General features: G+C 42.8%; 1 protein-coding gene across 5 annotated transcripts in view; it reads left to right on the top strand.

Annotated features, from left to right (window-relative positions):
• The first annotated feature begins 794 nt into the window (after nucleotides 1-794).
• ckap5 (cytoskeleton associated protein 5) overlaps nucleotides 795-14,620 on the top strand; it is a 33,858-nt gene continuing 20,032 nt past the window's right edge. For all 5 annotated transcript variants that reach the window (XM_047595826.1, XM_047595825.1, XM_047595824.1 and 2 more), the window contains exons 1-15: nucleotides 795-937; nucleotides 3,514-3,610; nucleotides 5,135-5,328; nucleotides 6,505-6,711; nucleotides 7,615-7,786; nucleotides 9,058-9,190; nucleotides 9,277-9,377; nucleotides 11,101-11,214; nucleotides 11,297-11,401; nucleotides 11,483-11,572; nucleotides 11,865-12,029; nucleotides 13,387-13,515; nucleotides 13,584-13,748; nucleotides 13,868-13,969; nucleotides 14,475-14,585. In XM_047595826.1, coding sequence (XP_047451782.1) covers nucleotides 3,554-3,610; nucleotides 5,135-5,328; nucleotides 6,505-6,711; nucleotides 7,615-7,786; nucleotides 9,058-9,190; nucleotides 9,277-9,377; nucleotides 11,101-11,214; nucleotides 11,297-11,401; nucleotides 11,483-11,572; nucleotides 11,865-12,029; nucleotides 13,387-13,515; nucleotides 13,584-13,748; nucleotides 13,868-13,969; nucleotides 14,475-14,585 — 1,845 coding nt within the window. In that variant the 5' untranslated portion in view covers nucleotides 795-937; nucleotides 3,514-3,553. The remainder of the gene's footprint in view (nucleotides 938-3,513; nucleotides 3,611-5,134; nucleotides 5,329-6,504; nucleotides 6,712-7,614; nucleotides 7,787-9,057; nucleotides 9,191-9,276; nucleotides 9,378-11,100; nucleotides 11,215-11,296; nucleotides 11,402-11,482; nucleotides 11,573-11,864; nucleotides 12,030-13,386; nucleotides 13,516-13,583; nucleotides 13,749-13,867; nucleotides 13,970-14,474; nucleotides 14,586-14,620) is intronic.

Below are 14,620 nucleotides of genomic sequence, written 5' to 3'. Positions count from 1 at the left end.
CACACACACACACACACAAGCCACAGACACACACACACACACACACACACAAGCCACAGACAGACTCTCAACTCAATCTGTACTCTTAAACATTGACTCATTTAAAATGTCCACCAATACACAACACCTGTTGTGTTTCAGATAGATAGATTTAGACGGACTGGTGGATCTGTGAATCTGTTTTATTTTATTTTATTTTTTTACTTTGTTAGTCTGGACTGATGAATCTGTGTTTTTTTTTTTTGTTTGTTTTTTTTGTTTTTTGCTGCTTTTTATTAGATGGGACTGGTGAATCTGTAGGTTTTATTTTATTTTATTTTATTTTATTTTATTTTATTTTATTTTATTTTATTACTTTGTTAGTCTAGACTGGTGGATCTGTAGGTTTTATTTTATTTTATTTTATTTTATTTTATTACTTTGTTAGTCTAGACTGGTGAATCTGTGGGTTTTATTTTATTTTATTTTATTTTATTTTATTTTATTTTATTACTTTGTTAGTCTAGACTGGTGAATCTGTAGGTTTTATTTTATTTTATTTTATTTTATTTTATTTTATTACTTTGTTAGTCTAGACTGGTGGATCTGTAGGTTTTATTTTATTTTATTTTATTTTATTTTATTTTATTTTATTACTTTGTTAGTCTAGACTGGTGAATCTGTGGGTTTTTATTTTTCTGCTTTTTATTAGATGGGACTGGTGAATCTGTGGGTTGTTTTATTTTATTTCTCTTCATTAGAAAGGACTGGTGATTTGTAGGCTTTATTATATGTTGTTGATCTTTGGTTGTTTTATTTTGTATCGGAAGTGCTGTTGAGTCTTGTGTGTAACAGGCGCAGTTGTCGTATAAAGCTCGTCCGGGCTGTAGTCATCTCATTAACGCCCTCCTCTTCATCTTAACTGCAGCATCGCATTGTCTTCTAAACACGCAAACAGGTGATTTTTAAAAATGATTTTTATTATTCCAGTTATTAACCGTGATGCTAGGCTCGGGGCTAGCATGGTGCGCTCGGGACTAGCATGTTAGCTGTGTTGTGAACTGCGTTGTCAGGCCTGTGTGTGTTGGCGCGGATGGACGGTTAGCTTGTAGCTAGCGACGGTTACCGAGCCGCTAGCAAACAATACGGTCTGGCTGTCAACATGTACTCAACATAATAGTCTTTTTTAGCTCAGTGCTAACATGCTAACACCAAATTTCTCAAGCACTATTTTTTATTTATCTCCCGTTGAAGCGGCTTGAACCAGAATGAACGGGTTCACGTTGTAACCTAGCAACTGTCACTGTGTCCCTAAGTTAGCTGGAGAGCTAACCTCACTAGCCGACTAGCGTCGTCTGGTTAGGATGAGATGGGTGTTGTTTTATTTATTTCTAGTTAGGATGCTGACCGCTCCCTGTTGAGTAAACTACGGGATTAAATGACTGAAAATGACGCGGTGGACTGAACCGATCACGGCTGGATGTTTTTGAGGGTGTGCTCCCTCTAGGTTAGCTGTGCTGTGCAACATAATATTTATATATAAATATATTTATATGTTTAGGTCAGTGATAACACTAAATTTCTCAACTACAACTTATTTTATTTGTTTCCCCCTAAAGCGGCTTTAAACCTAATTGAGCGGGTTTGTGTTTTAACTTAACAGCTGTCACTGTGCTGCTAGTTAAGTTAGCCGTTAACTAGTTAGCTCGCTAACTAGCCTAGTTAGGATGCTGACCGCTCCCTGTGGAGTAAACTGAGGGATCAAACTCATTTTAGTGTGGAAACCATATACATTCAGCCCGTTTTAATCTCAAAATGGCCGGACATGAACCGTAACCTATCAACCTAATAATAACCTATAAATAGTGAAAATTCATTTCTCCTAAAAAATTAGGAGAATGTTTACATTTAATAAACTGTGACTTTAAAAAAGAAGCGGTGTAATTTGGGCTCATTGCTGGTTAGTCCTGGGTTTTCGTGTTGTGTTTTGTCCACTTTCCTGACTAAACCAGTGGACAAATTCTGGATAAAATTAGTTTTCATTGAAAATTTGCATGCTTCTAGGTAATTTTTGGACTTTGCAAATTCAAGCCACAGGTGAGATTAGACGTATGTTTGACACCTGTGATGTAAATGGTTGTCAACCAGAACCAGTTCATGACCACGGGTTTTTAAAGGGTGCAGTCCCTCTGGGTTAGCTGTGCTGTGCATGCAGGACGCACAACTAAAACATATTCTGCTGTTTATGTTGTGTGTTATGTTATGTTTTTTTTGCTCATGCACACTCCTGGAGATGTGTTTGTGTTGTAAACTGGGTGATATTTCCACCCTGTCCAGTTTATCATGTCATCAAAATAATGTGGCAGCTGTAGTATGATCATGTCTGGGGATGTAGTTCTCATTCAAGATAAAATACGATGAAATCGCACAGTAGCAGAGAAAGAAATGTAAGTGGTACAGTGAGGGGAAAAACGGCAGCGTTTTAAAATGATAAACATTAAACAATACTACAAATGTGCCAATTGAGTGTAGGTGGACTGGGAAATAAATATAAATATAGAGGTTATTGCACAGCAGCCTATGAAGAAGAGATTGAGGGATTTGACGGCTTGAGGATAGAAGCTGTTTTTAATTAATGAATCGACCACCAGAGACAAACTAATCTGCAGCTTTTGTATTTTATTGAAATGTGCATGTAACATTTTTGAGATATGAGTTTTGGAAAACCTCAGATATGTTGTTTTTTTAAGAAAAATACTAGTTTCGGTGCATTGGATGCTCCTTCCATCCAGAGGTTTGGTTTCCCTTTCACACGTCTGTATGGCCGCGAGTTATTTGAAAGGCTTTATGTTCCAGGATCGTGTTTTCAGACCGACTCCAAACTGACGGCGTCCTGTAGCCTGTTTACTAGACTGAACGGGATCAATGTGAAATATGAACCCGAGCCTCTCCCTGAATGTGCATTAGACAATCACATGATTACTCTTTCAAGTGGAAGTGAGTGCATGTGAGCCAACAAAGACATGACTTTACACAAATTTAGTCTTTTCTCTGTCTGGACTTAAAATAACTTAATTAGCAGATTTAAAACGACACACAAACAATTCAATAAACAGTGATGTGTCACGCTTAGATCAGATTATGAGGCAGTGTGTTTGTTTTTAGGGCCTGGTTCTTCAGGCTCATTCTGGACTTTGTTCAGTCTTTCACATAGGAGTCATTTTAATATTTAATATTGTGTAGATGAGTTCGATATAAGAAAATATGCTGACAGGTAAATATCTCTACAGCGTTTTAAGAAAACAACCTGCCTCCAATCTGCACAATGAGGAAGGTTTACTGAAAATAAAACAAAGTATAGCGCCGCCATAAACCCCCAACGCTCTGGAAGACTAGTCCCCAGGAAACGTTTCTCTTCTTCTAAACGTTCAGTGTTTGTTGTTGTTGTTGTTGTTGTTTGACTCCACGGATTGTGTTGTGATCACACTAGTTACTCACACATACTGTGTTTTGCTTGTGTTGTTGTTTTTCCAGCTGATTTCCTTTGGGGAAGGCCAGCCCCCGTCCGGTCACCATGGGGGACGATAGCGAGTGGATGAAGCTTCCCATCGACCAGAAATGTGAACACAAGGTGAACAACTCGCTGGTTTTCTTCTTCTCTGGATCTAAAGACTTAATCACATTATTATATATATTATTATACCCCTGAGCTCAGTGAAATACATTCACTGGCCAGTTCATTAGGTACAGAATACATTTGTATTTATATGATGTAAATAATATTTCATGTCAGTGAGAGAAACCCAATGGAAAAACTAAACATTATTGAGAATTTAAAAAGTTAGTGACAATAATAAAACGGAAAATCTGTTGAATTCATTTACTATTTTTAAAAATGTCTGAGAAGATTAAATATTATAATTATAGAGAAAACAGAATTTGTGGATATTAATTCTGAATAATAGAAAGAAGCTGCCATCTTGAACACACTGCGTTATTAAGTTTTATTCTGTGTCTAATTATTAGGATCCTAAATAACTAAAACAAGCTCATAGTTTCATTGTTGAATAGAAATTTGTTCATACGTAGATATTTAATCATTCACAAGGCAAATAGCTTAGTTGCACATAAAAACACTCTGAAGAACCACAAGTAGAAGGAAAACTACAATAAGATTAAATAAATGGTTGAACCTAAAAACAGAATAGGAAAACTTTCTGAACAGATACAAAGTTAAAACATGTTCTTTTTGTGTTTTTAAAGGAAACAAATGGTGTTGGCTGCTCCTTTAGTATTTAATGTTATTTACAACCGTCCAGTTCATTAGGTACTAGTGAATACATCCTAATATGAATCCGCCTCCACAACTGCTCTAATGCAGAGTTGATTTTGAAAGGTTGCAATTTAACTGGATGATCCTTGTGGATGATGTGTTTTAGATTTACTGCAGGACTAGAACAGAGTCACTAGTGTTCCTAATGAAGTGGCCAGTGCGCAGGAGGAGTGTTGATAAACCAAACTCCTTCAGACGTAAAAAGATAAAGAACAACTGAGTTATTAGAGTTTGTTAAAGAGCAGACGGAGACGGGGCCGAATAAATGATCTCGTTAGTCTGGACTCTAACATCTAGTCTCCCTCTGGTAACACACTGCATCCACATCACAACACATGTAAACACAACTCATGAACTCGGCTTCATCGTAGTGATTGTTTGGCTCAGCTGAAACAACAGAGACTCCACTTTAAATAAATGTTGGTGTGACTTCCAGGAAATAACTCGTACACATTTAGATTTAAACTCAAATATAAAAAACAGGCCTCATTCAAATCCACCTTTTTAAAGATCTGCTATAGATTTTATAAAATCCTGTGATCCGTCCACAGAGATGAACAGACAGAGCTGATAATGATAATAATAATAATAATAATAATGATTGTTCTTAATACAGATTATAGGAGGGGCTCTATTCTTCTGTCCAGTTATTGTTAATTGTCTGACTGATCTCACAGTCCTGCTCCGCTGCTTTTTAACCGACCAGATCTTTTGTCTCCACACAAAGACATTTTTCTTTTGTGCATCATTGAAGCACAACAGGAGCTGGACGGACGGGTTTAGTGTCGGAAGCCTGATGTTTGTGTCACTGTCTTCCTCCAGGTGTGGAAAGCCCGTCTGAGCGGCTACGAAGAAGCTCTGAAGCTGTTCCAGAGGATAGAGGACGAGAAGAGTCCTGAATGGGGGAAGTATCTGGGGCTGATCAAGAAGTTTGTGACGGACTCTAATGCTGTGGCTCAGCTCAAAGGCCTGGAGGCCGCGCTGGCCTTCGTGGAAAACGCCCACGTGGCCGGAAAGTGAGTCCAAGAGTCTCAAACTACAGCCTCTTATCTTTCAGCGCGGTTGTAAAGAGGTGAACGATGCAGGATCCACAGCTTATTATTATCATCATCATTAACTCTAAGACGTCAGTAGAATCTGCAGATAACTCCCAGAAAACATCCTCCAGGTCCAGAGTTCTGCTTTCACTTCGTGGACAGATGCTCATTGTTTAGACTCTTCAAACAAACTGGAGTTTAATGAAGAGGAAATAGGTCAGACTGATACTAGAATCTATTTCTGTGGCTTCAGTTTCATCTAACATCCAAAAATTAACCTCAAACCTTTGGCCTGTGCACATTTGACTTTTGCCCTTTTTTTAAAAAAAAAACATTTTTTAATTATAAAATTATGTATTTTCAGACTTAATTAGGCTTCTTCTATGTTTTTCAGTCCACCTCAGGTTCAGTTTTCCTGTGGATCTGTTAGAGGAAACAAAACATTAGCGATTTAATATATATTTGTTCTAACCTCTGATTGGAGTCACGCTCTGAATAAAAATAAGTTCAAATAAGGATTTAGTTTTTTGAAGTGGTTTCACACAGACCCTGTGACCAGAGCGTCCCTGTTCCCGTGGTTTTCTTTTTGGGGATTCAGCCTTAAGTGGTTGAATTTCTCAGTATTCTGTTTGAAATAAAGCTAATAAGACCTGAGACACTGAGGTCGACCTTGTTAGTCGCCTCCACTTCTCTGTGATAGTTCATTTAAACATATAGAGACTCGGAGCTGTTGCCATTAAACTGATTACGTGCTCATCAAAATAAAATGCGTCTCCTTAAGTTTTGATAGGATGCGTTTTAGTTCTACATGGTACAATGCAACCACACAGATTTATAGCTGAGAAAACTAAAATATAAACTGTAACTTAAAGGTTGTAGCTCGTATATACATGAATTTACAATATTTTATTTTGAAAGGGCCCGAGGACTAATTCAGTTACTTAAATCGTTGTGTGTATTTTATTACATTCTCCTGATCAGGGTGTGATGTCGCTACTGATGACCTGAATCAGTTTCAGTTTCACATTCGTTTGTGTCTCATCTTTTGAGTCTTTGTCAGACTTTTTAAATACGGACGCTGCTTCCTGAGGGAAACTTTGAAGGTTGATGTGTTCATGTGTCTGAGTCCCGTGTCTTTGTCGTCCCCGGCTGCAGGACGACGGGCGAGGTGGTTTCGGGCGTGGTGACCAAAGTGTTCAACCAGCCAAAGGCTCGAGCCAAAGAGCTCGGCTCAGACATCTGCCTGATGTACATGGAGATCGAGAAGGCGGAGGTGGTTCAGGACGAGCTGCTCAAAGGGCTGGACAACAAGAACCCCAAGATAGTGGTGTCCTGCCTGGAGACCCTCAGGAAGGCTCTCAGGTCGGTTACACCTTTAAGTTACCGTAGAGCGAAATACCAGGATACCTACACACTCGGTGTAAAGTCACTGATGAAGCCATGAAATCTGAGACAAAGGCCTTTACTGCTGGGAGGATTGATTCTGCCTCTAAGACATTTGTAGTGAACTTTTTGTGGAGAAGCTGCAGCAAATGTCACCCTTTAGATTACGAGAAGAACTGATGAAATAGTGGAAGACGTGGAGGCTGATGTGCTGGAGAGGATTAATGAGTCACTGTGGTATGAAATTCAGCTGGATGCGTCTACTGATGTTGACAACAAAGCATTAACAATAAATCAAACGCGTATCTGAGCCTCTGGTTCACTCTGAATGACGGGGAAGAGTCAGGTCTAAATTTAGCTTCTGTATTGGCTGAGTTTACCACAGTGTTTGATATTAACTGTAATGTTGTATTACAATATGTAGTGATTGAGGTTTTTATTCCTGGAGCCCCATAAGTTTACGTATAAGTCCCTGAATGGTTGATTGGAAAATGCAAAACTCTGAAGGAGAAATAACGCAGAGTCTAAACACTGTAGCTCAGCATGGGGGGGTCTGGAGTTTTCCATATGTTTTTTAATTTATTCCATGTACTGAATGTATTCAGAGCAGTGGAGATATTTTGAACTTTCTTTAGTATTAGCATCACGTGTAGCGTAGTCGTTGCCGCGTCCATTAACATCTGCTCTTCAGATTTAACGAGTTTAGATTCACGTCCTAATGGAGCTATGGTCTAAATGTGACTTTCTGAATGCAGCAACATTTAAATAATGAATTCTCTGCAGATGTTGATGACAGAGCAGTAATAATAATAATAATAATAATATCTGTTATTAATCTACGTCTACCTGCTGTCTCTGCTTTTAACCTCCGTCCTCCCACAGTGAGTTTGGATCCAAAGTTGTGACGCTGAAGCCGGTGGTGAAGATTTTGTCCAAACAGTTTGAGTCCAGAGAGAAGGCGGTGAGAGACGAGGCCAAACAACTGGCCATCGAAATCTACAAGTGGATCAGAGACGCTCTGAGGCCTCCGCTGCAGAGCATCAACTCCGTGCAGGTCAGATTCACCAGGTTCACCACGTTCACCACATTCAGCTTTAGGTAAGTCGAGCTCTCTGTCCTCTGCATCGATGGTCCTCCTCTGACCTCCGTCCTCTGTTGTCCTCTCTGTCTCCGTCCCTATCCTCCGTCTCTGTCTCTCGTCCTCTCTGTTCCTCCTTATTCCTCTCTGACCTCTCTGTCTCTCTGTCCTCTCTGACCTCCGTCCTCTCTGTCTCCATCCTCTCTGTCTCCTTCCCCTCCGTCCTCTCTGTCTCCTCCGTCCCCTCTGACCTCCGTCCCCTCTGACCTCCGTCCTCTCTGACTCCCGTCCTCTCTGACTCCCCCATCCCCTCTGTCTCCTCCGTCCTCTCTGTCTCCTCCGTCCTCTCTGTCTCCTCCGGCCTCTCTGTTTCCGTCCTGTCTGACCTCCGTCCTCTCTGTCTCCGTCCTCTCTGTCCTCTGTCCTCTCTGTCTCCTTCCTCTCCGTCCTCTCCGTCCTCTCCGTCCTCTCCGTCCCCTCTGACCTCCGTCCCCTCTGACCTCCGTCCTCTCCGTCCCCGTCCTCTCTGTCTCTGTCCCCGTCCTCTCTGACCTCCGTCCTCTCTGTCTCCGTCCCCTCTGACCTCCGTTCTCTCTGACCTCCGTCCTCTCTGTGTCCGTCCTCTCCGTCCTCTCTGTCTCCTTCCCCTCTGTCCTCTCCGTCCTCTCCGTCCTCTCTGTCCTCTCCGTCCTCTCTGTCTCCGTCCTCTCTGTCTCCGTCCTCTCTGTCCTCTCCTTCCCCTCTGTCCTCTCCTTCCCCTCTGTCCTCTCCGTCCTCTCTGTCCTCTCCGTCCTCTCTGTCCTCTCCGTCCTCTCTGTCTCCGTCCTCTCTGTCTCCGTCCTCTCTGTGTCCGTCCTCTCTGACCTCCGTCCTCTCTGTGTCCGTCCTCTCTGTGTCCGTCCTCTCTGTGTCCGTCCTCTCTGACCTCCGTCCTCTCTGTGTCCGTCCTCTCTGACCTCCGTCCTCTCTGTGTCCGTCCTCTCTGACCTCCGTCCTCTCTGTCTCCGTCCTCTCTGTCTCCGTCCTCTCTGACCTCCGTCCTCTCTGTGTCCGTCCCCTCTGACCTCCGTCCTCTCTGACCTCCGTCCTCTCTGACCTCCGTCCTCTCTGTCTCCGTCCTCTCTGACCTCCGTCCTCTCTGACCTCCGTCCTCTCTGACCTCCGTCCTCTCCATCTCCTCCGTCCTCTCCATCCTCTCTGACCTCTGTCCTCTCTGACCTCCGTCCTCTCTGTCTCCGTCCCTGCAGCTGAAGGAGCTGGAGGAGGAGTGGGTGAAGCTGCCTTCGTCTCCTCCCAAACAGACCCGGTTCCTTCGCTCTCAGCAGGACCTGAAAGCAAAGTTTGAGCAGCAACAAGCTCAGGGAGGAGACCAGTCTGACGGTGAGTTCAAGGAACATCTGAGCTTTGGTTTGTCTTTAACCTCGATGAGGAGTGAAAACATTAAAATCACGTTCCTCCTCCTTCAGGAGAAGATGAGGAGGAGGCGGTGGTGGCTGTGGATCCGTACGAGCTCCTGGAACCGGTGGAGATTCTGTCCAAGATGCCAAAAGATTTCTACGACAAAATAGTAAGTTTGAGAAGACGAGGAGGAAAAGAGTCCGTCTGGGTTCACGTCTCCATCTTTTCCTCTTGTTTCTCTTCAGTATAAACTAATACATTTTACCTTCTGGGCGATAACAATAAAAATATATTATAATTCCAGTTCATGTTTTAACTCTACATTCAGTCTAAGATGATACTGACCAGTTACAGTCAAATAAACTGGACATTTACAGCTCAGAAATTTAATAATAATAATAATAATAAGAAGAAGAAATACAGTAAGTAAATTGTGTCATGTGCAGCACGAACACGGTGCTGAGACGACTTTCCTCAAAGGCCTGTGGTTCAGCAACTAAACAAAATATGCAAATGTTGAATATATAAAAATACTTCCTGTATCTATAAAGTGAACTAAAAGGAAACATGACACAGTGCATTACAATATACAATATATGGAAATGTGGACAAGATGAAATGAAGAAACAAGGAAAATTATGGTTTAATGTATTTTGACACATTTATTCATATTTAAACTTGTATTTCTGGACTCTCAGTCTATAGCTGACGTAATAACTGTTGACTCTGTCACACTAACAAATACTGTCGCACAAATTATTTCTGATAAACAATATTATTTTCAACATTATCTTGAGGCCTTTTTTTTCACTAATGTAATAACAGCATAATAATAATAATAATAAATACATCCTTTCAAAATCAATAAACTGATAAACTCTGGTTTCTCAGGAGCATTAAACATTGTAATTAGAACATCAAGAACTTTTTATTTCCTAAATAAACAAAACAATATAAATAAAATGGGCTCAGTAAAGAGCTGCATTTCTTTCTTTCTTCATCTCACACCATTTTGTGCTGTTTCGTTTGTATTTACTTTGTCGCTCAGTGAGAGTTGACTGTCGGGTCGAAGGCTCCTCTGCATCGTTTGTTCTTTTTTTTTCTCTCAGCTGGGAAAACTGGACCTGAAAGTTGTTTCAGGGGGAAGTTGGTTGAACTGACTGTTTTTGTTGCATCTACTGTCAAACTAATACAACAAACCAGTTCGTCTGAGTCACCGCGCTCAGTCACTTTAGATCTGAAATATTCCCGCACTGTGGCATCTGACTTTCAAATTTTTCTTTTTATTCCTACAAATTTCAACTTGTGTGAACTTGCCCTGTTCTCATGGGGCTCGCTTCCTTGCTGCTAGTCTGCTAGTGGCCCCCCCCCAAAGCCCCCCCCCCCCCCCCCCCGAGACACAGAGACTGGATGACTGACAGGAGGGTTCACTCCTGAGTGAAACTTCTGGTTTGTTAGAGAGAGACGAGGCAAACAAACTCACATGGCGACATGTCATGTCTGTTTTCATTTATTGCACATGTGATTGATGTATCGATTATCGTGACAGGGCCAGACTGTGCAACTTTACTATAACAGCATTGAAGTTTGTTCCACCTCTTGATCGCTGAACCAGTTCCTTGTTATTGATGAGGAGCCTCGTTTAGATCCGTGTCTTCTTCACCTCCTTCCTCGTGTTCGACTCTTCTCATTAGATTAGTAGATTATTACAGGTTGTGTCCGTTTATCACATTTAAATTCTCATCAGATTTTTTTTCACGGTGCGTCCTGTATGAGCAGTTCTCGCCCGTTCCTTCCTCAGTGACCTGTTGATGTGTGGAGCTGATACCAGAGGATCTATGTCTTCGTTGAAGCCTCGGATTAAACCAGACCTGGACTCTGTGTGTTTACAGGAAGCGAAGAAGTGGCAGGAGAGGAAGGAGGCTCTGGAGGCTGTGGAGGCTCTGAGCAAGAACCCCAAACTAGAGGCCGGAGACTATGGAGACCTGGTCCGGGCCCTGAAGAAGGTGAAGACTCAGACCTTCCTCTTAAAGTTCAGATGTTGGAGGGAACGTCTGTGGTGACTCTGGTTCTGGTTCTGTTCCACAGGTCGTGGGGAAAGATGCCAACGTGATGCTGGTGTCGATGGCGGCTAAATGTCTGGCGGGACTGGCCTCTGGACTCAGGAAGAAGTTTGGGACGTATGCTGGACAGGTGGGTATAGAGGACATGGAGGACGTCCTCCCTCGGTTCTGGACCAGGTCTCGTCTCTGACTGGAGGTTCCTGTCTTTTAGGTGGTTCCAACTATTCTGGAGAAGTTCAAGGAGAAGAAGCCTCAGGTTGTTCAGGCTCTGCAGGAGGCCATCGATGCCATCTTCCTCACGGTGAGTGTCCTCCTCATCAGGGCTCAGTCCAGGTCCAGATCAGATCCACGACGTCCAGATCAGATCCAAAAGGTCCAAATTGGATCCAAAAGGTCCAGATCAGACCCAGAAGTTCTTGATTAGATTCAGTTTACCAAGTTTACCAAGTCAGGAAAGAGATTTTACTGAATTTACGACGGGGCCAGTGAAGTATCTGTCCTGTGATATTTGACGCAATGTTTCATTTTCCTTCCAGACATTTCTGTACATGTATATTTATATGTGTGTGTTTATATATCTCCTCTGCTTCCAGACGACCCTTCAGAACCTGTCTGAGGACGTCTTGGGCGTGATGGACAACAAGAACCCGTCCATCAAGCAGCAGGCGTCTCTGTTCCTGGCCCGGTCCTTCAGACACTGCAGCCAGACCACGCTGCCGAAGAGCGTCCTCAAGCCTCTGTGTGCCGCTCTGCTCAAGGTACCGTCCACCTGTCAGCTCATTTTAATACGCATCAAAGAAGAATGAACCGTGTGAGAGCAGCTACACGTAGAAATATAGAGGAGAATGTGATCATTTCTTTCATTACACCTTTTATTAAAAGTAGAAGCATGAACACAGATCGATTCCATAACGTTTGATTATGCAAAAAAAAACTCTGGAGTAATGTCTGTAGGACCGAGAAAGATTCCAGGAAACACAATTATTTATTTTTGTGTCTTTAAATGAGGATGTAAAATACTGTTGATTGTTGGTTAAAAAGCAGGAACAAAGTGCTGGAATAAAACTGAACCAATGGACGGACGGAGTGAAGGAAATGAAACGTGTTCAAAGGAAAAGACGAGTTTATCTCTCAGATCTACAGGAACAACCTTCTCATCAGAGGATGTTTCACACCAACAGTTAAAGACACTGGTCATTATACAACAATACTATCAACACAGCAGCTTGTTGGCAAATAGTTTCCCCTTAAATTGAAAATATTAAATAAAATGTATCAAAAAAGACTCAAGTCAGGTGAGTTTTTAAATTCCAGCTCATATTTTGAGGACTGAGGACAGTTGATTGTCTCTGTGGAGACGAGGACGGACGATGGTTCTTTTTGCTGGTGAACGACACATAAAGATCTTATAAAGATCTCAACTAAAGCTTTAGCAGTCGATCCAGGTGCTGCACAACAGAAAAGATAAACAGGTTACAATAGAATTATAGTAAAATTATGTGTGTGCTCATTTAGAAAATGCCGGGGAGGTTCTGATGTCGCTTCACCAAATCTTTGGATCAATTCTTATATATTTTTAAATTGACCCTTAAAAGAAAACCACGTAATCATGACGTATAAAGCAAGCGACCGTCCCTCCATCACAACAACAACAACGACAACCACAGCGATAAAAGGTTCAGGTTGGTCAGAGGAACAGAGACTAGTTTGGAGAAGGTTTATGAAGAACAAGGAATTCATTGAAGCCGAGTTGTCAGGTTCCCTTTAGTGCGACGTCGGGTTCCCTTTAGTGCGACGTCAGGTTCCCTTTAGTGCGACGTCGGGTTCCCTTTAGTGCGACGTCGGGTTCCCTTTAGTACGACGTCAGGTCATGAGCATCAGCGCGGTGACGTACGTGTCTGAGGCATCTGGCCCTAGTGTGAGCGTCGCCTTATATACAATAGGTCTATGAACCCTGAGCTCTCATCCTCTCATTTCTTTAGTGCTGCTGTGTAACACGTTAACAGCTGCGTGTCTCTGCATGTGGATCTGCATAGATTATTTATTTTGAAGACTTGGTTTTGGCTGAAATCTTGATCGTCCTTTTTTTAAAGTTTTCTCCTTTGTCCGTTGCAGCAAGTGAACGACTCGGCTCCTGAGGTCCGAGACGCTGCCTTCGAAGCTCTGGGCACGGCCATGAAGGTGGTGGGGGAGAAAGCTGTCAACCCCTTCCTCACCGACCTGGATAAACTCAAACTGGATAAGGTAAAGATGGCAGCGCTGGGATTTTATTTCAATCTCGAATCAGATGCTAACCGGGCTTCTTCGTGCAGATTAAGGAGTCTGCTGATAAAGTGGAGCTTCCTGGAGGGAAGAAGGGAGCAGGAGGAGGAGCAGCGGCGGAGAAGAAGCCTGCAGCTAAAGCAGCTCCACCAGCTGAAGCCCCGACTAAATCCTCCGGTCCTCCCAAGAAGACGCAGGCTGCTGCAGCCAGCAAGGTACGCTGAGGTCGATACCGGTCCCGGCCCTGGTCCCGGCCCCGGCCCCGGCCCCGGCCCTGGTCCTGGTCCCGGCCCTGGTCCCGGCCCTGTGAATGATTTCTGTCTCTTCTCTGCAGGCGTCTGCAGGTCCAGCTAAGAAAGGAAAAGCAGCGTCTGCAGCCTCAGGGAAAAACAAGAAGGCGTCCGACAGTAAAGAGTTCACAGAGACGGAGCTGTCGGTAAGAAAGGAGAGAAATACTGAAGAGCACGACCACTTTAAAAGGAGTGTTTTCATTAGATTTATTTACTTTTTATTATTGATAAATAAAAACAGTAACGGGAGCGAATCAGATGGTGCAGAACAATAAACAATATAGAAGTCGTGTGAGTAAATGAAATAATAAAAGTAGTGTCTCATCTCTAAAGCAGATATTTCCTTCATAGGAGCTGGTTCTGCTCAAGGTTTCTCCCCATTAGACATTAGGGAGGAGATACGGGCTAAACAAATGTATCCTGATAAATTTCAACATTCTGGCGCCAACGATAAAAATCCTGCTGAAAATAACCTAATTCCAGTCCAAGTTTTAGACTCGGTCTGTCTCTGCGTCTCTGTCTCGAGCTATAAGATGAGTCGTGTACAATGAGTTATCGCCCACTCCTGCTATGAGGGGTTCAGATGATCAGAGATGCTGTTTGTCTGGTGTCTTTTCTCTTCTTACTCAAACGCTTGTGTCGTCCAATCAGCCGGAGGCGTGCGAGGACCTGGCGGCAGGTGTACTTCCTGCTTCCTGTCTGCAGCAGCTGGACTCGGCCAACTGGAAGGAGCGGCTGGCCAGTATGGAGGAGTTCCAGAGGGTAAAGGCTGCTTCCTTTCACCTTAATCAGTTTAT

Source organism: Mugil cephalus, chromosome 10 (genome assembly GCF_022458985.1).
Source record: "Mugil cephalus isolate CIBA_MC_2020 chromosome 10, CIBA_Mcephalus_1.1, whole genome shotgun sequence".
NCBI lineage: Eukaryota > Metazoa > Chordata > Actinopteri > Mugiliformes > Mugilidae > Mugil > Mugil cephalus.
The sequence above is the reverse complement of the archived record's forward strand: the minus strand, read 5'-3'. Positions and strand labels throughout refer to the sequence as shown.